At 34.9% G+C, this 25,286-nt stretch overlaps 2 protein-coding genes and 1 pseudogene across 2 annotated transcripts; 1 reads left to right on the forward strand and 2 right to left on the reverse strand.

The window, feature by feature from the left end:
- Positions 1-615: 615 nt before the first annotated feature.
- LOC125580076 lies at positions 616-6,744 on the reverse strand (annotated as a pseudogene).
- Positions 6,745-17,516: 10,772 nt separating this feature from the next.
- Positions 17,517-20,075, reverse strand: LOC106389549 (sterol 14-demethylase-like). The gene is made up of 3 exons (XM_013829834.3): positions 19,898-20,075; positions 19,022-19,512; positions 17,517-18,835 (listed from the first exon to the last, which is right to left on the reverse strand). The coding sequence occupies exons 2-3, from the start codon at positions 19,493-19,495 to the stop codon at positions 17,834-17,836; spliced, it is 1,476 nt and encodes a 491-aa protein (XP_013685288.2). The 5' UTR covers positions 19,496-19,512; positions 19,898-20,075; the 3' UTR covers positions 17,517-17,833.
- Positions 20,076-22,020: 1,945 nt separating this feature from the next.
- On the forward strand, positions 22,021-22,797 carry LOC125580077 (glutathione S-transferase T3-like). Its single transcript, XM_048744043.1, has one exon. It carries the CDS (start codon positions 22,021-22,023, stop codon positions 22,795-22,797), a length of 777 nt encoding a protein of 258 aa, XP_048600000.1.
- The last annotated feature ends 2,489 nt before the right edge of the window (positions 22,798-25,286 follow it).

Genomic DNA, 25,286 nt, shown 5'->3' on the forward strand with positions numbered 1-25,286 from the left:
TCCAAATCAGGGGGAGTAATGTGTGTTGTACTCTTTTTCCTTTCTCTGGTTTCCCTTTTTACCACATTGGGTTTTGGGTTTTCCGGGAGAGGTTTTAATGAGGCAACATTAGCATGTTACAAACCTTATATGGTTATGGCATCCAAGGGGGAGTGTTATGAATCATGAAGTGGATGGTCCATAACCTACACCATACAAGTTCAAGACAAGAGTCCATTGGGGGTTTACATCCAGCCACATGGAAGACCCATTCAACCTTATGTCTTTATGAGTTTGACCATGTCATTATGTAGAGTATCTTTGTAATCAATTCTCCCTTTGACTCCACCTTGTATGAACCACTATATATAGTGGTGTAAGCAATAAGAAATATACAACACATTCTCACAAATCTTCTCTCAAATCTTAACAGTTTAGTATTTGTCTATCCTTTTTTCTTTTGAATATTGTTTACTTTTGTATTTATCCAATAGGTTATTTTTGGTTTATATACCTTTTTATTGTAATTTTTGGTTTATTTTATATACCTTTTTATTGTAATTTTTGGTTTATACTTTATATACTTGCCACTTTGTTGTACTCCACTTTGTTCCAATATTGATAGTATGAAACTAATCTTTAATCTAATTGTTTTCTTAGGATGATAAAATCTTTTGCAGATGATAAAATCTTCTGCGGCTTAGGAATGCGAAATAATATTGGGCACAACAAGGTCAACGTGGAAAAGAGATGTTCGAACCATTGAAGTTTGGAAAAATTTTACTTTCTTACAAATAGGAAGCAACATTTAGGGCTTAGACAAAGGCTTCATGTAATTTTGGAAGCAGTGGTAAAAAAGAGAACCGTATGTTATTTCATTATATTTTTTTATAGTGTCAAGTTGAAGCTTGTGCTAACCAATCCGTGAAATAGTAAGTAATCTATGAAATTACAATATATAACCTTTTAACTCAATTTGATCTACATGAAGTAGAATAAAAAGTAACACTACATTAATCTACATGAGAGTTATGGAGTTCAAGATAGACAGAAAAAACAACTTCAATCTACTTTTCTCATATATTTTTCTTAGTCGTGATATTAGTTTTTCATAAAATATCATAATAGTCTACGATAAAATTTTGTGTTTTGACCAAAGTTACATTATCTATGTATTTGAATATTATGGAAATTATGATTTTTTATAAATTTAATAAAATTAAAAAAATTCTCCTAATTGTAAAAAATGTCAAATCACATTAATTAATTTTCGTTATATACATTTTTATTCACTTAATTTTTAGATGTATAGTGAATTTTTCTTCACAAGATAAAGAATCAGAAATCAAATAAATTAGTGAGTATTATATATGACTAAAGAAAAAAAACGAATCAACTGATTTAAAAAACTACAGAAAATTAAATAAAATTCATCTATCAGTTGTCCGAGACGAATTTTTGCAGGTTTTAACAGATTTTTAAATAACAGGTTTTAGAAGAAAAAAATTGGCTTGCATATCCAATAACCAAATTATTGGTTCGATCACGGATACTAGTCAAATTTAAAGTTATTGGCTCTATGATATGTTTATAACTAAATAGTAAACATTGTTTTTTACCATTTGTATTAACATTTAAAAATAATTCAAATTTGTATAAATATTTTTCTCCAACTTTAGTTAACTTTTTTTGTTTACCAAGCTGTCTTTTTAATTTCGAATATCATTACTTTCCACTTCGCTTGAGATGTCTCTATGTATATTGATCCCCTATTGTTAAATATAATTTCAAGATTCTTTTGGTCCAATAATTAACAAAGATATCATTAATACATATTTTATATTTAATAATTTACAGAAAACATGATTTATACAGATTAATTAAAGCAAATATATATAAACTAAAATACTGAAAAACTTATTAGATATAGTCCGCGCGTAGCGCGGAAAAAATCTCTAGTGTTTTTAAAATCTGTATTTAAGAAAAATCTTAAAAGCATAAGAGAAAAAAATAAGAGTTCTGAAAACAGAAATTTTAAGAACCAGTTGAGATAGTAAAAGAACAGATGTTACTTTGTTAATTTTTCAACAGATGTCACTTTGTTAATTATTCATTAGGAATCCTTAAGAATAAAAAAATAATAAATTTGAAAATATTTTTCATTTTTAAAAAAAAAATTCAAACATGTTAAATTGAAATATTTATTTATTAAATTGAAATATATATTGTGATGAAACCCGATTCGATTGAAAACCCTAATCCCCAATTCCGTAACCTAATTTGCGAAGAAAACCACATGAAACCCTATGTAAATCCAAAGAATCAGAGGAGAAAGAACATAACAACCCGTCGATTCATCAATCCTACCCGGAGAGAGAGAATCGCCAATCGCAGAGACAAACTTTTTTTTTCTCCTCTCCACTACAAATGACACGAACACGGGAAACCCTTCACGCGATAGACAAAACTCAACTGCCACGTCAACAAGGATTCACGCAAAAAAATCCTTAGGAAAAGATTGATCCTTAAGCAATATGAGTTTAATATTAATATTATATGGTTAATAGTGAAGGATTTGTACTTTAGGATTTATTAAAAAACCCCGTTGTACATGCTCTAAGAAATAAATATATAACATGTAATAAGAATTTTTTATTTTTTTGTTTTAGAATTCCTCACCAGTATTTACGGAATGCTGATTTAAGACCTATAGCAACTGCTTGTAATCATGGATCGGCTGCTGGTATCAACCCAATCACTGTCTCCGAGTTTAGTCAATTTGGAGCCTGTCGCTTGACGTGAGTGTTAAGATATCCTTCACTGCGTATCCACTATATTTTTTTCCAACTCTTTCCTGTCGTTTATGTGAGAAATTATTTGGAGACTTGAGAATAACCTCACTTTTTAGAACAGGCATTTCTAATTCATAGAGTTCCAAAATTAGTTTGGCTATACTTATTGCAGTGAAGCATGCACCAAGTTTACTGCACTTTGCCAGAAAAGGCCAGCGTTTATAAGCTCCTGGAGGCTAAATCAGGAAGAAGCTATATGTTTGTCATGGGAAACTGATATGTCAAATGATGATCCCAGTGAAGATCCATCTAGAAACCTAGCGAACAGAAGTTCTGTTACAGAACCGAACAACATATGGAAGATCAAAGCGAAATAGGGAACTGTACTGTCTACAAGGCAAACTTCTGAATAATTTTTTTTATTAAAAATCATTAAATGCATAGGTACTGTACTTTGGTACTGTACTGTTCCTTTAGTTTTATGAACATTATATGAGCAAAATCTCTATAATTATCCTATTAGTAACAAAACACAGTTTTAAATGCTAATGCGTCTCTTTACAAACTTCTTCCTTCTTGTTCCTTGCAGTCTCCGTTTTGATCTTCACCAGCCGATCATAAACGCACCATGGGAAGCTCCAGAGTTGATTGCTATCAAGACAGTCCGTTGACACACAGTCTTTGTGATTTGTCACAATATACCAAGCGGAGGCTTTTGCCAATTCATCCGCCTCTTCATCGCCATTGAACCAAGACAATGCCTCTTTTGTCAGTGACTGAAACGCATTTTCAATCATCTTCCCACTCTCGTTGAAAGGCTCTGACATCCCCATACCACGACAAACAATTTCAGCTTCTGTTTCAATTCCAAAAGTGTCCATCAATTGACGTAATTTTGAATTGTAACTTTTCTTGTAGTCGCTTGCTAGCTCAATATGGTTCTCAAATCCATCGAACACAAGATCCTCATCATGAGACAAAGGAGGGGAGGATGTGCTCAAGATAGATGGAGGACCTAGTTTCTTGAGCTCTCTGAAAAGCTTACCGATCACTGTCTTGGACTTGTACGCTAGTTTATTCTGATTTTCCATAAAATCTGGATATTCTTTTACATACAAATGTGGTGGTATTTTGACTTCAACCCCGGTTTTCGGGAAATCAACAGCTGCTGAAAACATCTTTGCCAGTTCAAGGCATTGTTTGCTCCCTGCCTTCTCCCCCTCTTTATCCGCAAACACCTTATGCAAATTTGAGATTGTTCCTACATTGTTATTCAGAGGGTAGTTCGTGAAATGCTTGGTGATTTCCTGGAATTTATAAAGCCAAGAATCATGAATTATTCTTTAACAAATAATAAACTTACGATAACAATAACTTGATTTAACTCTTCTGACCTGAATGGTGACTTCATGATCCAAAGCTTGAGGTTCCTCAGCAGTGTAGTCCATTGGCTCATACGTATTTGGTGGTATCAGCTCAGGATCCCAGCTTACGAAATACAAATCTCCATCCAAATCGCTTCCAGAACACTCATTTGGATGTGGCCTATGCAGCAACCAAACAGAAGAAAAAAAATTCAAACCAGAAGCAAATAATACTTCTCAAAACAATCACAATCAACATTTAAAAAAGGTGTTTACCTATGCCCCTTTTGGGGGAAAACAATGCAGTCAGTCATATGATTCAAATCTGTCACTGCTATAGCTTTAAGCACACGGACATCTCCGGGATGCAAGCACGGACTTTTCGCAACAACAACATCTCCTATGATGTTGTATGGCTCTGTTGGCGGCTTGGAATCTAGGGTGAGAGTAGGATCTTGTGTGGGACTGGATTCTGACGTGAAACTGAGATTTGTCGAATATGAACATCGTACGAACACCTGACCGTATTCTAGCGTATTCGTTTCATCCATACAACCCATCATGGATCTACCTTTAGGAATTAGAATACGCGTCTTGGTACGTAGTTCCACCAGTTTTGATTCTCTGATGTAGTGAAGCATCATTGATAGGAAGGGCTCTGAGGGTTTAATACCACAAGAGACTAGATCCTTGAGAAATTTGGTATGCTCCCTTGGAGGCATTAGATAGAGAATCTTCATCGGGTCAGTTAAGACGAAGTCTAATTAACGTATCCACAACTTCCTTGTGTTTCTTTTCAAAAACACTGTCACTAACCCCCAAAGTGGACAAAAGTGTTATCATTTGTCTGTTTAGATAACAAGGCTGTTCCTTGGTCCATGCCAACACATCCAGTTTTGTGTGATCCGAATGGAACTTTCTCATACTACTCCTCAAAGACAGTTTCTTTGAGGAGTTTGGATCCTTAGCGACTACTCCTTTGTACCCTCCATATCTAATCTGAAACACAGATGGAGACACTCCTTCAATATCGCATTTCCTAGCCACTAGTTCAGCAAAATCGGAAGAAATTTTCCCAATTCCATCTGAAAACACATAGCGTTTCCCTGAAGAGAAGATCTCCACATCAGGAATCAGCTCAACATCATCAGCTTCCACAGTGAGCGTCTCTTTAGAAGAGCCGAAAGATTGTCCCAGCCTTGCAGCATACTTGGCAACATTCTTTATGCTCCCAAAGTCCCCCATCCAGGATCTAATATCCGCTGCCTTAACCCCGTCGATGGGTGCAAACATCCAAGTCGATGTGCTCTTCAACTGGCTAGCCGAGTAAGCAAGAAAATCAAAATTTTTCTTTCCGATCACAACACCATCGCTAAGAACAGAATATATCCTGTCGTAAACCTTGGTCTTTCTGTTCATCGAAGATGTTGGAGACAGATCATTGCAGGAAAGAGTTTTTAGATTCTCATCAACAAAAGACACTATGATGAAATTGTTGATATGCTTGGCATATTCTCTAAGTACCCGATTTGACTCATGAGGCTTTGGTCCAGAGAAGTACACTCGCGTAGGTGTAATTTTGACCCTACGTATATCAAAAAGTCCATGTTGATAGTCCAAAGTTGATTCCGTTGGCTTTTCTTTCTTCCCCCATTCCAAGTACTCTTTGGTTAGCCAAGCAATATGATCATACGGACATTTTCCAAGGGATAATAACTTTGGAAGAGCATAATCAATGAATGCTCTGTCAAGTGTTTTGGGATCAAGAAACTGATAAAAAGCTGTATCAAGACTTGTGGGAGGAAGACACCCATTCTGGACCAATGAACTAACGTTGAACAAGACCTCAAAAGGCAAATCAAATTCTGGAGGTGGATCAACAACAGGGGCAAGGCTGTTGGTATTTGATGAATATGAAAATCCCAACTCCAGAGTAAGTTAGTGTAAGAGGGAACTGTTGATTAAAATATTTTTGAAATCAACCTTGAGCTCACGGGGAAACTTGAAAACAATGGCAGATGACTGACCGATAAGAGAAGTTGATGTAAAATCTGTAGTTCTTATCCACTCATTATCAAACCCACCTCTGCAGAAGTTTAACTTTTCATACTCAGGATCGACATGTTGATTCTGGTTTTCATAAATTTTGGGACCTCCTTTTAACTGAATCAAAAGAAGCTTTGAATCCTTTTCTTGTGAGAGATGCCAACTGATTTGCCCGATGTTTTCATAAGGTTACCACTTCCAAACGAACAACCAACACTGTACAGATATTTGAATTTCTCTGGTGTCGCCAAAAATCCAAAATGCATGAGTAAACCGTCGATATAATGTTCCATTGAAGCTTTGTCTTTACTGTCAATTTCATATTTCCATTCATGAAAATTGAGACGATAGGGTGTGTTGACTTCGGTGGATTGCGTGAGGAGTTTATTCGCATGTGTCTCTTGTGCAAACTGAACCAGCGCATAAAATTTTTCACCATGCTTAGTCTTTTTAAGCCTGATCGCGTGAATAGTTCACGAACCAGTGATACTCTCGAAAAGCTGTCTAACCTCCATTGCGTTCACCTCAGGTGGGAAGCCACTCACATTAACCGTCTTTCCCATTGTCTCCTATAAATCATTGAAGAAAAAACAGAATCTAACATAAGCAAGAATGCTAGAACATTATTACAAATCAGAAGAAAATATCCAGATAGATGATGACATACCGCAGCTGATGTTGATTATGATCGTTTTGCTAAGTTTCAAGTTCTGTGAGACGCTATGATTTTTCAAATCGACAGCCTTCTTTTATTTTCGTTTTAGAGTGATCCTATTGGTTGATGTTCTAGTTCTCTACTACGTTTGATTGTTGTAACAAGAATTGAATCCGACAGTGAGATATATATTGCAGTCGGATGGTGCAGAGCTCTCTCAGTGATGTATTTATGATTCAAAGACATTTTTTAGGAGGGAGTTTAAGAATAAATGTTCTTTGTTTAAAAAAAAGAGAGAGGATTTTAACATAGTCCAAATCTAACGACTATATGTTGCTTTTTCTATTAATGAAATTGATTTGAAATTTACTATTGTTGGATACTGTATTTTGTAAATCTTTAATATATTTTAAAATTTAGTGTTACTAAAATCGAATTTAAGGTTATTTAAATCTAAAGAGGTGCTATAGAATGATGGACTTTTTTAAAGTTTAAATTTAACCATAATTTGGTATTATTCATTTAATGATTTTAGATTATGTTTTAGCACTAAATGTTATCAGATCTTTTATTTATAAATCATGTGTCATCTAAATATAGTGTTCTCCAATTAAGCTCAAATAGTTCATTAAAACTCATTTTTATTCAAAACTAAATGTTTATTATATGGTGTCATTTGAAATGAAGTCTAATAGATTTCACAAGTAAATGATTAAATACAAAATCTAAGATATATTATATATACTTTGTAGTCCGTACACATAATTTCATTTAAAATGATTTCAATTTTTAATATTATAAATTATAAACCTATGTATCTTATAGTAGAAGTAAGAATCAATGATTGAATAATAACATCTAAATGACTTTGCAACAATTTCTAAATATAATCATTTGAAATTAACGGATCTTTATTAGTAACTTATTTAAAATAATCCATAATATATAGCATATTCTATTTATAACTTATTTAAATTAGAATCCAAAATATCTTGCATATGTTAGAATTCACACAAATTTTTTTAATTTGATATATAACTGGGCGAATAAACCGGATACAAAAACCAGAACCGAACCTGATTCGATAAAAATGAATCCAAACCAAACCCAACATAAATACCGAACGTGCCTTGTTCTACGGTATTTTGGATTATGAGTTTTATCCGAACCAAACTCAAACCCAAATAAATATCTGAAAAACCAAAAATACACAAGATATTATTGAGTACCTAAAATAATTATCTATTAAATGAATAATTAACTCAAATATTTAGTTGAATATATGTTTTTGGTATTTGGTCAATATTTTTGTTTTTTTCTGTTTTGACAATTGCATTGAAGTTTAATTACGAATATGTTTGCTTCTTAAGTTTAAACAATGTGATTTTATTTTGAAGTTTAAATAAATTTATTGCGTTGTTAGTTGTTAATTTTTACTTGTTTTTGTTTTTCTCCTCTTAGCGATTACTTCTGAATCATGTCACTAAGCTTCTGCTAGTGTAAATTGTTTAAATTTTCCAAAGTTTAAGAACTGAAGTGTGTACTTTCAAATGTCAAAAAAGTATTTTGGTAACAGAAAACAACGGAACAATAAACTATTTAAAATAAGTCAACTATGCTGAAAACAAACTTTAAAACTAAAAATCCATTCATCATCATAATTATACTCTTCATCTTCCACAAACACTTTACCAGCCCCATCTCCTCCAAAATCTTCTTCAATTTCATTCTCATCAACTTCCACAATCACCGCCGGCTCCAAGTAACTTCACCTCTAGCCTAGGGCTCGTCTAGGCACACTTTATAACACACATGTTCTACCAAATGTGGGATCAGATCGTCCACATAGATGATGTCATGCTTCCCTATCTCCTGAAAACCAAGGTGCATCAGAATGTTATCATAGAGAAGGCATATATTTTGACACCAATTGGATCCAACATATGGACCTAGCTCATTCCACTTATGATTTTCAGGGTGCATTAGAATGTTCCGTCCTCCCTCACTCTCTTCTTCAACACAGACTCGGGAACTACAGTTTTGGTTACTGCAACAGTCATCTCGACATAGCCAAATATAACAAAACTGGATTACAGTATATTAAACTACACTTGTCCTGGAAAATAGAACTGAAAAACGTATATAAACCCAAGTTAGACTGCTAATAAAGTCAATGCCCGGAATGTAGCATTTTAGATAGTAAAAAGAGAAAACCTATACCCTTTACATGTACACAAATCTATCATTGATATTTTTCATAATCACACATTATTATTACTGAAATATACGATTTGAGCTCTAATTCATGGAAGGTTTTAACGTCAATCTCGACTGGAATATAGATTTTTATCAAAGTGGCGTGTCTTTGAAAGGAATACTGATCTTTCTTTCTTTTTTAATTGAACGTTAAATTTAATTAAAAGGCCTTTTTTACAACAATGTGCAACCTATAAAAGAATTAACTCATGAACAAATTTATTCTGTTTTTTATTCTCCTGAAATTCCAAAACTTCATTACTCCTAAGCTTCTTCTTCCTACGAGCTTTGCCTTGTGGAATATTCATCTTTTAGCTAAAGAGGGATGAGAGTGGATAGAAGAAATAATATTGAGGATATAATGCCTCCACCATTTAACGCTCATAGTGTAAATATATTTGTGTCGTTATCTTTTGTTAGAGAGGAGCAGCTTGCGGTCTTACAGGAAAGCTGAGTGAACGGTCCGTCATTGGAGATTTGGATCACAAATAAGATTGATCCAGACGCAGTTTCATGGAGCAATTTATAAATAAATAATAAAAAAATTGATGTGATAAAATTTGTAATGCAAAACAATGTGTAGAATTAGTCTCTACACACAAGCTCAAAGCTCCTTTGTACCCTCCATGTCTAATTTCAAAAGCAGATCGATGGAGAATCCCCTTTGATGTTGCATTTCCTAGCCACAAGTTCAGCAAACTCAGAAGATATCTTGCCAATTCCATATGAAAACTCTATTGGTTCGACTGGTGACCATTCTGGAAACAAGAGAAACGAATAGAAAATAAACGTAAAGGAATAAATTGCAAGAATGAAAAAGAATGGTTGTTCTTTCTCAAATTTAACAAGGAATACTTTTGTTCTTTCTCTACAAAAAAAGGAATGGCAGGGAACGAGAAGAAAAATTTATTCCTCGTGAATGGTAGGGAACGTTAGGGAATTCATTATTCCTTGCCGTTCTCTGGATAGCGTTTCTCTAAAGAGAAGATCTCCACATCAGGAATTAGCTCAATGTCATCAGCTTTGACTTTGAGCGTCTCTTTAGAAGAACCGAAAGATTGTCCCAGCCTAGCCGCATACTTGGCTGAGTCTCTTTAAGCCAAGAAACTCCTGTTGACCAGGTGGTAAATTTTATGCGTTGGTTCAATTTACACAAGAGACAGATGGGAATAAACTCCTCACGCGATCCACCAAAGTCAACACACCCTATCGTCTCAAATTTTATGAATGGAAAGATGAAACTGACAGTAAAGACAGAGATTCAATGGAACATGATGTTGATGGTTTACTCATGTACTTTGTATTTTTTGGTTCACCCGAGAAACTCAGATATCTGTTCAGTGCTTGTGGTACTTTTGGAAGTGGCAACCATAACCTGCATTTCTCGGTGCATTTGGGTGAAACTACCGAATGAAGATACCTTTTGAGAACATCAGGCAAATCAATTGGCATCTCTCACAAGAAAAGGCTTCAAAGCTTCTTTTGATTCAGTTAAAAGGAGGTCCCAAAATCTATGAAAAACAGAACCAACATGTTGATGATGAGTATGAGAAGTAATACTTCAGCAGAGATGGATTTGATGAATGGATAAAAACTACAGATTTTACATCATGTTCTCTAATTGGTCAGTCATCTGCCATTTTTTTTAAAGTTTCCCTATGAGCGCAAGGTTGATTTCAAAAATAATCAACAGTTTCCCCTTATATTATCTTTACTATGGAATCGGAGTTTTCATATTCATCAAATACCAACAGCCTTTCCCCTGTTGTTGATCCACCTCCAGAAATTGATTTGCCTTTTGAGATTTTGTTCAATGTTAATTCATTGGTGCAGAATGCATGTCTTCCTCCCACAAGTCTTGATACTGAGTTTTATCAGTTTCTTGATCCCAAAACACACGACAGAGCATTCATTGATTATGCTCTTCCAAAGTTATTATGCCTTGGAAAATGTTCCTATGAGCATGTTGCTTGGCTAACCAAAGAGTCCTTGGAATGGGGGAAGAAAGAAAAGCCTACGAAATCAACTTTGGACTATCAACGTGAACTTTTTAATATACGTAGGGTCAAAATTACACCTACGCGAGTGTACTTCTCTGGACTGAAGCCTAATGAGTCAAATCTAGTCTTTAGAGTATATCAACAATTTCGTCATAGTATCTAAAGACACGATTTGACTCATAAGGCTCCGGTCCAGAGAAGTACACTCTAGTTGGTGTAACTTTAACCCTAGGTATATTAAAAAGTCCAAGTTTATATTCTAAAATCGCTTGCATAGGCTTTTCTTTCTTCTTCCATTCTGAGTACTCTTGGGTGAGCCAAGCAACATGAGCATACGAAATTTTTCCAAGGCACAATAACTTTTGAATAGCATAATCAATGAATGCGCCCTGTCTTGTGTTTTGGGATCAAGAAACAGATAAAACTCAATATCAAGACTTGTGGCAGGAAAACACGCATCATGCACCAATGAATTAACACTAAACAAAATCTCAAAAGGCAAATCGATTTTTGGAGGTGGATCAACAACAAGGGCAAGGCTGTTGGTATTTGATGAATATGAAAACCCCGATTCCATAGTAAGATAATATATAGTGAAAATGGTTGATTATTTTTGAAATCAACCTTGCGCTCATAGGGAAACTTTAAAATAATGGCAGATGACTAACCAGTTAGAGAACATGATGTAAGTTAGAGAACATGATGTAAAATCTGTAGTTTTTATCCATTCATCAAACCCATCTCTGCTGAAGTTTAACTTCTCATACTCATCATCAACATGTTGGTTCAGTTTTTCGTAGACAATAGGGTGTGTTGACTTCGGTGGATCACGTGAGGAGTTTCTTCGCATGTGTCTCTTGTGTAAATTGAACCAACGCATAAAATTTACCACCACCCTTAGTCTCTTTTTTTTTTTTTTTTTTTTTTGTCACGACCACCCTTAGTCTCTTTAAGCCTGATCTCGTGAATAGTTTCCAAACCAGTGATACTCTCGAAAAGCTGCTAACCTCCATTGCGTTCACCCCAGGCTGGAAGCTACTCACGTTAACCTACTTGCCCATTGTCTTCTATAAATCATTGAAGAAAAACAGAATCTAAGATAAGCAAGAATGATAGAACATTATTACAAATCAAAAGAAAATATCCAGATAGATGATGACACACCGCAGCTGATGTTGATTATAATGATGATGATGATTGTTTTGCTAAGTTTCAAGTTCTCAGAGACACTATGATTTTTCAATCGACTGCCTTCTTTTATTTTCGTTTTAGAGTGATCCTATTGGTTGAAATTCTAGTTTTTTACTACGTTTGATTGCTGTAACAAGAATTAAATCCAACAGTGAGATATATATATTGCAATAGGATGATGCAGAGCTCTCTCAGTGATGTATTTATGATTCAAAGACATTTTTATGAGGGAGTTTAAGAATAAATGTTCTTTGTTTAAAAAAAGAGAAAGAGGATTTTAATATAGTCCAAATCTAACGACTATATGTTGCTTTTTCTATTAATGAAATTGATTTAAAATTTACTATTATTGGATTTTGTATTTTGTAAATATTTAATATATTTTAAAATTCAGTGTTACTAAAATCTAATTTAACGTATTTAAAACTAAAGAGGTGCTATATAATGATGGACTTTTAAAAGTTTAAATTTAACCATAATTTGGTATTATTCATTTAATGATTTTAGATTTTGTTTTAGAACTAAATGTTATCCGATCTTTAATTTGTAAATCATGTGTCATAGATTTCTAAATATAGTGTTCTTCAGTTAAGCTCAAATAGTTCATTAAAAATCATTTTATTCAAAACTAAATGATTATTATATGGTGTCATTTGAAATTAAGTCTAATAGATTTCATGAGTAAATGATTAAATACAAAATCTAAGATATATTATAGATAATTTGTAATTCGTACACATAATTTCATTAAAAATGATTTCAGTTTTTAATCTTTTAAATTATAAACCTATATATCATATAGTAAAATTTAGAATTAATGATTGAATACTCACCTCTAAATGACTTTGCACATATTCTTATATATAATCATTTGAAATTAACTCTAATGGATTTTTATGAGTGACTTATTTAAAATAATCCATAATCCATAATCCATAATACATTGCATATTCTATTTATAACTTATTTAAAACATAATCCAAAATATATTGACATATATTATAACTGACACAATTTTTTTAATTTGATACATAACTAGGCGAATAAACCGAATCCAAAAACAAGAACCAAACCCGATCCGATAAAAATGAATCCAAACCAAATCCGACATAAATACCGAATGAGTCTTGTTCTACGGTATTTTGGATTATGAGTTTTACCCGAACCAAACCCAAACTCAAATAAATATCTGAATATACCAAAAATATACAAGATATTAATGAATACCTAAAATGATTATCTATTACAAGAATAATTAACTCAAATATTTAGTTTAATATATGTTTTTGGTATTTGGTCAATATTTATGTTTTATGTTATCACAATTGCTTTTGTAGTTTAATTACAAATACGTTTGCTTCTTAAGTTTAAAAAATGTTATTTTATTTTGAAGTTTAAATAATTTGTATTGCGTTGTTAGTTGTTAATTTTTACTTGTTTTTGTTTTTCTCCTCTTAACGATTACTTCTGAATCATGTGACTGAACTTCTGCTAGTGTAAATTGTTTAAATTTTCCAAGTTTAAGAACTGAAGCGTGTACTTTCAAATGTCAAAAAAGTATTTAGGTAATAGAAAACAACGGAACAATAAACTATTCAAACAAGTTTTAAAATAAAGTTTTCATAAAACAAGCTGAAAACAAACTTTAAAACTAAAAATCCATTCATCATCATAATTATACTCTTCAACTTCCACAAACAATTCACCAGCCCCATCTCCTCCAAAATCTTCTTCAATTTTATCTCATCAACTTCCACAATCACCGCCGGGTCCAAGTAACTTCACCTCTAGCCTAGGCCTCATATAGGCACACTTTTTAACACAAATGTTCTACGAAATGTGGGATCAGATCGTCCACATAGATGATGTCATGCTTCCCTATCCCCTGGAACCAAAGGTGCATCAGAATGTTATCATAGAGAAGGCATATATTTTGACACCAATTGGATCCAACATATGGACCTAGCTCATTCAACTTATGATTTTCAGGGTGCATTAGAATGTTCCGTCCTCCCTCACTCTCTTCTTCAACACTGACTCGGGAACAACAGTTTTAGTTACTGCAACCGTCATCTCGACATAGCCAAATATAACAAGACTGGATTACACTATATTAAGCTACACTTGTCCTGGAAAATAGAACTGAAAAATGTATATAAACCCAAGTTAGACTGCTAATAAAATCAAAGCACGAAATGTAGCATTTTAGATAGTAAAAAGAGAAAACCTATACCCTTTACATGTACACAAATCTACCAAGGTGCATCAGAATGTTATCATAGAGAAGGCATACATTTTGACACCAATTGGATCCAACATATGGACCTAGCTCATTCAACATATGAAATTAGGGTGCATTAGAATGTTCCGTCCTCGCTCATTCTCTTCTTCAACACTGACTCGGTTACTGCAACAGTCATCTCGACATAGCCTGATATAACAAAACTGGACTACATTATAGTAAACTACACTTGTCCTGGAAAATAGAACTGAAAAACATATATAAACCCAAATTAGACGACTAATAAAATCAAAGCACGAAATGCAGCATTTTAGATAGTTAAAAGAGAAAACATATACCCTTTACATGTACACAAATCTATCAGTGAAATTTTTCATAATCACGCATTATTTTTACTGAAATAAATATAGATTTTTATCAAAATGGCGTGTCTCTGAAAGGAATACTCATCTTTTAGCTAAAAAGAGGATGAGAGTGGGTAAAAGAAATAATATTGAGGATATAATCTCTTTTGATTTTACAACAAAGAGATTTGGTAAGCGGCTGCCTCCACCATTTAACGCTCATAGTGTAGATATATTTGTGTCGTTATCTTTTGTTAGAGAGGAGCAGCTTGCGGTCTTACAGGAAAGCTGGGTGAACGGTCCGGCATTGGAGATTTGGATCACAAATAAGATTAATCAAGACGCAGTTTCATGGAGCAAGTTATTGAGGTCCATCTCTATTTTTAATGTTGATGGTCTAGCTGGGAGTTTCTTCATTGACGAGGAAAGTTGCTGTGCTTGTCGATCTAGACAATGGTGGACACGGACTGAGATCCGTTACAACCAAAGAGCTAACATACTTGGACACGATAAAATATTTCAAGTCTGTGAATATGGGAGAGGTCTGAATCATAGAAAACACAACAAATTTGTATTTGTGCTCCCGGTATTCTAGTGCCCATTTGTGTGCCCTTATGTTCCAAGCTCAGCGCAACTGCAAGTGCAACCGTGAACATGGAAATAAGGCTATGATTAATCTGTTCCATGTCAATTATTAGTCTTTCTTTTGAGTATGATTTGACCCAACTTTTTAATTGCTTAAGTAGAGTGGTACATTTCTAAGCTTTCACAATTGTTATAATTTTAACATATGGTGCCTATTTTCCAAAATCAAACATGTAATATTAGTTTTACTGTATATACATTAATTAAATTTTAGAAACTAGACTCTGATATTTTTATTATATTATTTGGTGTATATGAAATATGTTTCATATGACTCGAATATGGTTTTTAGATATAATTTAACTAAATATTATCAAAATATATTTAAGATTAAGAAAAAATAGACATGAATTCCATTGTGGAAATAAAACAAATAATACAATGTTTGTTTGTGCTTTTATGAAATATATATATTTAAATAGTATTAATTTATAATTTTACAAGGAAAAAATATTTACATAGAATTTTCTAAAAAGTTATTATTTTATCGATTTGTGTTATATTTTGAACAGGTCCAAAACCGCAAAACTGAATTTTCCCGCAAAAATCGTATAATCGAGTTTTTCCGCTAAAACCGCAAAATCGACTTTTCTGACTGAAAACCGCAAAATCGAGTTTTCCCGCCAAAACTGCAAAAGGTGTTTTCCCGCCAATACCGTAAAACCCAATTTTCCCGACAAAACGATTTTTCCTGCCGAAACCGAAAGACCGAGTACCCCCTCCCCCCCCAAAACCGAAAAATCGAGTTTTCCCGCCAAAACCGAAAAACCGAGTTTTCTCGTCAAAATAAAAACGAGTTTTCCCGTCGAAACCAATAAACCGAGTTTTCCCGCCGAAACCGAAAAACCGAGTTTCCCGCCAAAAACGAAAAACCGAGTTTTCCCGCCAAAACCAAAAAATCGAATTTTCCCGCCAAAACCGCAAAACCGAATTTTTCCGTCAAAATCAAAACCGAGTTTTCCCGCCAAAACCGTAAAACCGAGTTTTCCTGCCAAAACCGATAAACCAAATTTTCTCGCAAAATACTGTAACACCGAGTTTTTCCGCAAAAAATCGCAAAAAGATTGTTCCCACCAAAATCGAAAACAGGTTTCCCGCCAAAATCTAACAAATTTTCCCGTAGGCCTGGGAATTTAAATCAAAGCCCGCGGGGCCCGCCCCATTTGACCCGCCGCGGGGCGGGTGCGGGTCGAGCGTTTTGAAAAAATCAAGTCGCGGGTGCGGGTGCGGGTTAAGACTATTTTTTGCGGGGCGGGTGCGGGTTGGTGGATTTTGATTTGCGGATACCCGCCAACCCGCAAAATAAAATAAAAAATAAAAAAATCTTTTTTTTTTTGAAAAATTCGATTTTTTTAGAAAAATAATTTATTTTAAACAAAAATAATTAAATTTATTAAAAATAATATAAAAAATTACTTATAAATATATTATTTTATAGAAAAACTAATTAAATTATTATTTTTTTAATTAAAAATATAATCCGCGGGTCCCGCGGGTTACCCGCAAAATAAAGTGGGGCGGGTGCGGGTATTAGTTTATTTCTTTGCGGGTTGAGCGGGTCAAAATTTTGACTAAAAAAAAAGAAACGATCCGCGGGTTGGCGGGTCGTGCGGGGCGGGTTGACCCGCGAACCCAGGCCTATTTTCCCACCAAAACCGTAAAAACAAGTTTTTCCGCCAAAACCGCAAAAACGAGTTTTTCCGCCAAAACCAAAAAGATTATTTTTCCCGCAAACCGCAAAAATCTAGTTTTCCAACCAAAACCACAAAAAAAAAATTTCCGACCAAAAACTGCAAAAAGAAAATTTTCCGCTAAAGCCACAAAAACAATTTAACAAGTTTTCTCGTTAAAACCATAAATGAGTTTTCCTGTCAAAACGATGTTTACTGCTTAAACCACAAAATGAGTTCCGGTTAAAATTGCAAAATAATTTTTTTTTTCGAAAAAACGAGTTTTTTCTCCAAAATCATAAACGAGTTTTTGCGCTAAAACAAGTTTTCTATAAAATTGCAAAATCTTGTTTTTATATTAAAGCTCACATTAATGATATTAATATTTTACATGATCTTCAGAGTAAATAAGATAATACTTTGGATACCCACGGGTAAACCTATACCATATTGGGTTTTTTTTTTGTTTGGATTTCAATATTGATGTTTCTGGGTTTTTGCGGGTTGGATATAAACTGGGTTGGGTTATTTGTGGGTTGGGGTGGGCTGGGTTATTTTACCCAAAGTTAACATCCCTACATTCAACCACATAACTAAAACTAGAGAGAGAGAGAGATAAATACAGAAACCAAAGGTTGCAAAAACCACGTTAATCTAAGACAAGTTGACGCCGCTTATAACGCACCATCACATTGCCTTTAATGCCAACCACCATAGCGTTCCAGTCCATCTCAGGGAAGGGTGAAACCAACTCAAGCTCAAAGTTCCTCAACAAATGACTCCATATGGCTTTGATTTGAAGGTAAGCAAAGGGCTCTCCAAGACACCCGTGCCTACCTCCACCGAATGAAATGTACGAAAATGCCCCTGCGGCTTTGTCCTCTTCTCTTCCCGGGGAGAATCTATCCGGGTCGTAGCTGTCCGGGTTCTTGAAGACATGCGGCAAGCGGTTTGCAAAAGCAGGCGAGGTTGCAACGATATGACCCTTTGGGATGTCATACGTTTTCCCATCCCTGGTTGTTACGTTGAAATCACTGTGGGAGGCTCTCATTAGCATGATCAACGGAGGGTGAAGCCTCAACGCTTCCTTAATGCAACGGTAGAGAACATTCATCTCCGAGGATATGATGTCGTGATCAATCTTGTCTCCATGTTTCTCAATCAGCTTCTTCTGCTCATCCAAGGCAGCGGACGAGTACTCTTTGTATTTCATCAGATAAGCACCGGTCCACGTGGAAGTGATAGAGCTCGTCTGCTGTCCTGCAAAGAGAGCAGCGATGAGCAAACCCGCTACCTCGGATTCGGTTGTCTGTCTACCGTCTCTGTACTTTGACTCGATGAAACACTGCAACATGTCGTTCTCTGATTTGCCAGAGTGTTTTCTCGACAACATGATGTTTGAGAAAATCTCAGAAAGCTTTACACGAGCACGGTCGCGACGACGGTGAGCTGGAATAGGGAGGTATGGGAAGAGAACACTGATGGGAAGCATTCCATTGTCAAGATCATGGAACAAAGCAGTGACGTCATCAAAAAGCTGGTCACGTACTTCTCGACCCAGTAGACATCTACTTGCAGTCAAGATGATGAGACTGTCTAGCTCTTCCTTAAGATCAACTTCACCACTCTCTCCCCAGTTGGAGAAGAAACCCTGCCAAGAAAAAAAACAAGCTATATTCATATTTAAATAGTATATATGTAATATGCTTCTTTTTGTCACTTGTATATATGTAATATGCTAAAATCAATAATATGGCTAAAATAATAATAATAAAAAAAATATGGCTAAAAGATCCAAAAAATTGTATGTAATATGCCAAAACAAGCTATAATATACTTCAGCTTCAGTAATCATCATATCCACGTAAGCCTTTAGCTTGTTGACTCGGAGTGCCTCGCTGAAGAACCGAAACTGTTCCTGACGAACGGTGTAGTCGACATCGAAAACAACTCCAGGGCCAAAAGTAGGCACGTTGAATTTGTAAACTTCCTGCTGGCTGAGAACAGAATCATGAGCTTTGAAAAAATGAGCGGAGACTTCAGGACCAATGAGAAAAGTCATCTTTTTGTGAAGAAGATTCACTGTGAAGACACTTCCAAGCTTAGGGTATTCATCTCTAAGCATTACGACAGGGCCTTTCAAGAACCGGATAAGGCTTCCGATCAATGGAAGCCAAGCTTGAAGAGTGGGAGGATGACGCTTCTTCCTGGACTGGGAAGTGAAGAAGGAGAAGATGAGTTTGGATATAGCAAGTGTCGCCACTATAACCAAACCCGTCTTTAATAAGTTGTTGTCCGAATCCAGTTCCATTTTTTCGTTGTCTTTAACTGTGACGTTCATTGACAATAAAAAGTCAGAATCACACATGCAGAGGACGAGAGTAGTGTGTTTTGCCATTTGAATCCCCATGCATGATTAGATCAGATTGGTTCTTGACTGATAATAATGTTTAAGACTTTTTTTTTGTGTTTTTGAAAAAGGGCATTCAAATTAAAAACGTAGAAACATAATGTTTAAGACTGATAATAATGTTTAAGACTTTATACGAGAATAATAATGTTTAAGACCTTATACGAGAAAACGAGAACAATTAAGTGAAGATCGATACACAAAGCTTAGAGAAACGAAAAGCACTATTATTGGTTGGTGTAAGAGGAGATTCCAATCAGTGACAAAAAATATAAAAATAAGAAGAGATTCCAATAAGCTTACTTTGGAGGAGTTAATCGTTGAAGATGACCCAAGTTTCAGAAATTAACTTTATCTCTTAAGATGTTATTACAAATGATTACAACTTATATAGCCAAACAAAATAATTTTAAGGGCTTGCTTTAGGTTGAATCATTTCGGAGAAGAGCAAAGCGGTTCTAAATAAAGATGGGTTGAGATGGATGAGAAATTGACACCTTTGCTTTTGTTTTTGATGTAATTTATTATGTATTTTTTATTAATCTCTTATGTATTGTCGCTTATGGTGACATTACATTACCTTTTGTAAAACTATGGGTGCATGTGCACCCTGTGTCTTGTTACTAGCTTCGTCCTTCGCCATATGTAGAATAGTTTTGACTGCAAGGCATTTGTATCATTTGACTGTAGTTGTCTAGATAGTCAATCCATTCTTCTTGATTGAATCTTTTAGCAATTAAGCCCGCTTTGAGCTTATCAAAGGATCCATCATAATTAAGTTTAGTACGAAAGATCCAATTACCACCTAGAACATTCATCTCCAGGGTGTAAGGTACTAAGACCAACCGCAACGGAAGCCCTTAGCGATTCCTAAGGGTCATTACCAAAGTTAATGGTAATATAAAAACTATATTTCAGCATAATTATCTAAGGATCAACCCGTAAGTAAGGGGTCGAGGGAGCTGAACCTTGGGCGACTTGGCAGGTGGGTATTGGCGGAAGATTCATTCGTCTTTGGTGTAGACGGAAAAAAAATTCATTTTCGACGAAGGAGAGAAAAAAAAGAAAGTGTCGAGAAAAGGCGATAAAAGGCGATTTCCAATCGATTTTGACGAAGGTAAATTGAAGCTTTCTTTTGCTGTTTTTTCGATTTAGATTAGGTTACATGTTGTTTCCCTCTGAAATTAGGGTTCTGATTTGTGTTTTCAATCGATTTGTGGACAAAAACGTTTGAAATTAGGGTTTTAAAGATGGGGGTTTTCAATCGATTTGGGGTTTAAGGTCGTTTGAAATTAGGGTTTCAAAGAAGGGGGTTTTAGTTCGGTTTGTAGTTTGAGTTTGAAAACGATTTTCGTTTCAAACAATTTGTCTTGTTTTCTTAAATCAGTTCTTACCCTAATGATCTTTGATTTCTTCCTCACTTTATCTTCCTCGTTTAATCTTACATGATTTCTTTCATGTTTACAGAGACATAATGGGACAAGATTATTCGTATACACAGCCTTCTTCTTCAGCAGAGTCGCTTGACATGACGTCCCTTCTTGAAGCAGAATGTGAACTGTACAAGGATGAAGATGACAGTAGGATCTTGCATCAAGTGTATGGAGACGAAGCTGATGATGGAATGCCTTCGACATGCTACTGTGGTTCTGATGCAGTAGTTGCAACATCTTACACGCGTAAAGATCCAGGGCGCTTATATCTGACGTGCGAGAATGTAAACGATGGGGACTGCCACATCTGGAAGTGGTGGGATGTAGCTGTTACGGAGGAGCTCAGAGACGTTCAGACACAGCTTAGGCTGGTGAAGGAGCAAGCATTTGAGTGTGACCAGAAGCTGATGAAGCTACAAAAGGTGGTGTGTGAGTTATCTAAGAAGAATGCAGTGCTTAGAAATGGCTTTGCGTTGCGCGTCTGTGTAATGGTCGCTGCACTACTCTTGGTTGGTTTGGCGGTGATGTTTCAGTCTGGTAAGTTTCAATATTTGAAATTGTTGTTCTTCTCTATTCAATTATGAAAAACTATTGACTATTTGATCATATTTTTTTGCAGGAAGAGCTTCGAAGAATTAAACCAGAGCCCCTTCCGTGTATGTATAATTAAGGTACTACAGCTACGTCTCTCTGTTTTAGCCTAGTGTATTTTGTTAGTCTAATAATAAATATAACTTCAAAAATAGTAGTACTCTGTCGGAGCAATTGTGAATGTAATTAACTTTTTAAAAATATTAGCTTGGTTAAATGCTAGTTCTAGTTTGATTGGTTAAATTCTAGTTATAGTTAGCTTTTTTAAATGCTAGTTTGCTTTTTACCTTCCTACCGCCAAGGATTTGATTGTTTTAAATGTTTTAGAGGTGTTATTAGTCTGATTTGATTGGTGTTGAATGCAAGTACTTTGCTTTCCATCTTCCTAACTGCTCGGTTGAAATGTATCTTAGGTTAAAGGTCGCCTACTTAAGGCTATGTGTTGCTATTAGAGCGACACAGAACATTCTCAAAACCATGGATCCTAAAACTAGTTATACAAACCTCTTGTTTAGTCAATCTCAGACTACAGTGGACCTTGATTCACCCGAACCTTTTTGGTTGGGTAGCCAAGGTCCTAATGAGTCAGTTGTCGAGCCTGTTGTCGAGTCTGGTGGCGACCCTAAGGAGAGGAGGAAATGGTGTCCGAAGGAGGATAAAATCCTTATTGGTGCTTGGCTTAACACTAGTAAGGATGCTGTCGTAAGTAATGACCAGAGGGCTGGTGCATTCTGGAAGCGCATTGTCGACTACTACAACGCAAGTCCGCAATTGGCTGGGACAATACCGAGAGAGGTTTGTTCCTGCAAGAAGCGTTGGGGTAGGATCAACGCTGACGTATCCAAGTTTGCTGGATGCTATGACGCCGCTCTGAGGGAGCAGAGGAGTGGCCAAAATGATGATGATGTGATGAAAGCCGCCATAGACATTTTATTCAAAACTAACGACTACAAGTTCAGCATGGATCACTGCTGGAGGGAGCTGAGGCATGACCAGAAATGGTGCTCCACCTATGGGCCTAAAGAATGTGGAAAGGAAAAGCGCAAAGGAGACGTGGAGGCTGATGGAGGAGATGAAGCAGAGGGCAGACCTATTGGGGTCAAGGCTGCTAAAGCTGCATCTAAGAAGAAGAAGAGTGGTAAAGAAGAGTCTTTGGCAAAGATACACGCAATCATGTAAATCAAAGAAAAGCTGTCTAAAGAGAAGATCCTTGAACGTCTGCTTGGCAAAAAAGAGCCACTCACTTGGTGATGAATATTAATAATTGTTGTATCTTTATTTTTAATTGTTGTGATTTTAAATTTATTCATGCTATATTATTGAAACATTTGGTAATTCACTTTTTTAAAAAAAAAAAAAAATTTATTCTAAGAACTTCTTATTAGGACTCACCATTGTAAACACTCATTTTGTTCGGATCCTTAACTATTTAACAAAAAAAAAAATTTATTTTTAAATTCCTAAGGGTTCCACAATGGGTGCCACCATTGTGGATGCTCTAAGGACGTGATTATTGGGGGTCCTTACTCTTGGGTCCTTAACATAAATATATTTGTATTAAGGACCCAAGAGCAAGGACCCTAATAATCATGCCCTAAGGAGAAGGAGTTTGTCCCTTTACAGGTACCTATCTTCCACCCATGATCTTTTAAGGTCCTCTGTAACTGTTTTTGATTTAGGATAGGAGACTTTATGAGTCATTAGAACATATTCTGGATTAGGCTTTCCTGTTCCCACTTTGATTTTGTAATTATTAGATGTCTTGTGAAACACTCCGAAACAGAAATATTAAAAAATATGTTAAAAATTTTCAAGTAAAAATCAAGTCAATTTGTAACGAAAAACACTTTATTAATGAAATTGGAGACCACATACTAAAATCATGCAAAATCATTGAGATTATCTCCAATCCTAGACTGACCCCACCATAACAATTTCGTAAATTGTGACAATTATTTTATAGACTGACACCCACCAACAATTTATTAACTGTGACAATTATTTTATATACTAAACACCACGGTATGGAGTGAAACCATTGAGATTATCTCCAATCCTAGACGGACGCCCCCATGCAAGACTTTTCTGATCCGGTATGCGTTCTAAGCAACAGTACACTCTATATGGAGGAAGCCCAATTCACGTCGTCACAGAGAGCAACCACGAGATGTTAGTTTCTTGATAAGTTTCGTGGATAAAACAGTTCGGCTCAGGCTACTATCAGTTCAAGGGATGGGTTATATACATTGAAGAAGGAGGGACTCATTACTTGGTTTGGGACGCGACAAGACCCGGCTTAAACTTAAAAGAACCCGGCAATTCTTTAATTGCTTACTTAGATTAAATTCTTTGATTCTTTAAACAGTTTAAGAAACAGATGCATAATGTACTAAAATTTTTGACTGAATAAATTTAACATTTATTCAAAAATAATAATAAGTTGAGTGGTATTCTATATCTAGGTCTTCTCAATTGTTATAATTTTAACATATGGTATATTTTTTTTTCCAAAATCAACATGTATGAATCCAGTATCGTACTTTTATTATTACATGTATTTCATTTACAAAACAAAATAGTTTTTTTTATAAGAATGTTAATATCATTAACTAGTAATAAAAGAGATTACAAGTGGTGAAACTCGAGATCCAAAAAGCTTCAAGAAGCTAAATTAGTTGTACAAGCCACAAAAAAAAATTAAACTTGTATAACATAATAGGACTAATCTAGTAAACTAGATTAATGTTGAGGCCCGAGATTAATGATGTTTTGCTTTGCACTAAACACTTGAAGAGTTGAAATGGCAGAACCACCTTAAACTAACCTGCAAAAGGAATCAATAGGACTCAAAGAAGTCTGATAACCAGAGAGCCCCTTGGGTGGGAGAGGCTGCAATCGCATAGGCCGGAAGAAGTGACCAAGCATCTCAAACTTCTAAATTTGATGTATAACATATATGAGATATAAAATAATTGTCACATTTTACGAAATTTTATTAATCTTTAAGCATAGTGTTCGTGGAATTTGAATCCTAATTAGAATCTCGTACGCATAGGAATTTATGAGCTAATTTACGCGGAACTTATTGATCCTTGGAAATGATTCTATGTGCTTGGTCGTTGGCCAACCTTCTCGTGAAGCCAACGACCAAATTACCCAATATATTATGAAAGGTTGAACCATTTTAAGCAATCTTAGGTGAAGCCAACGACCAAGCACATAGCATCATTTCCAAAGATCAATTCTAGCGAGTCTCATGAGTCTTTGGCTGATCTAAACTGATCATGTTGATCTAATCCTTGCATCATCTTGTTTTTTATTTCTTTTTTTGCCAAGGTGATGCAGTTTCTAGATTTGCTTTTGTAAATCAAACAAATTCATTATATGATATTTACATGTTTTAACAAAAACAAAAATTCTAGCGAGTCTCCAAAACACAAAATTTGATCTAATTTCATCTCCAATAAAACTTCAAAAATTATATTTTCTCACAAAATTTGGTGGTTTGTTACATTAAATTCATCACACCAAATATTAAACTAATGTATTTTATTATTTCTCATTTAATTTTATTAGTATTATTAATTAATTTAAAATTATAGTTAAGATAAATATATCATACTAATTTTATTTTATATTTTTATTGTACACATTAAAAATATTAAAAT

The sequence above is a fragment of the Brassica napus genome, chromosome C1 (genome assembly GCF_020379485.1).
Source record: "Brassica napus cultivar Da-Ae chromosome C1, Da-Ae, whole genome shotgun sequence".
NCBI classification, from domain to species: domain Eukaryota; kingdom Viridiplantae; phylum Streptophyta; class Magnoliopsida; order Brassicales; family Brassicaceae; genus Brassica; species Brassica napus.

Bases quoted from the DNA above. Each gene is read 5' to 3' on its own strand.
- LOC106389549 (XM_013829834.3), bottom strand. From the start codon at position 19,495: ATGGAACTGGATTCGGACAACAACTTATTAAAGACGGGTTTGGTTATA. The intron at 18,836-19,021 runs GTATATTATAGC...TTTTCTTGGCAG, and splicing joins TGATGATTACTGAAGCTGAA to GGTTTCTTCTCCAACTGGGG.
- LOC125580077 (XM_048744043.1), top strand. From the start codon at position 22,021: ATGTATCTTAGGTTAAAGGTCGCCTACTTAAGGCTATGTGTTGCTATT.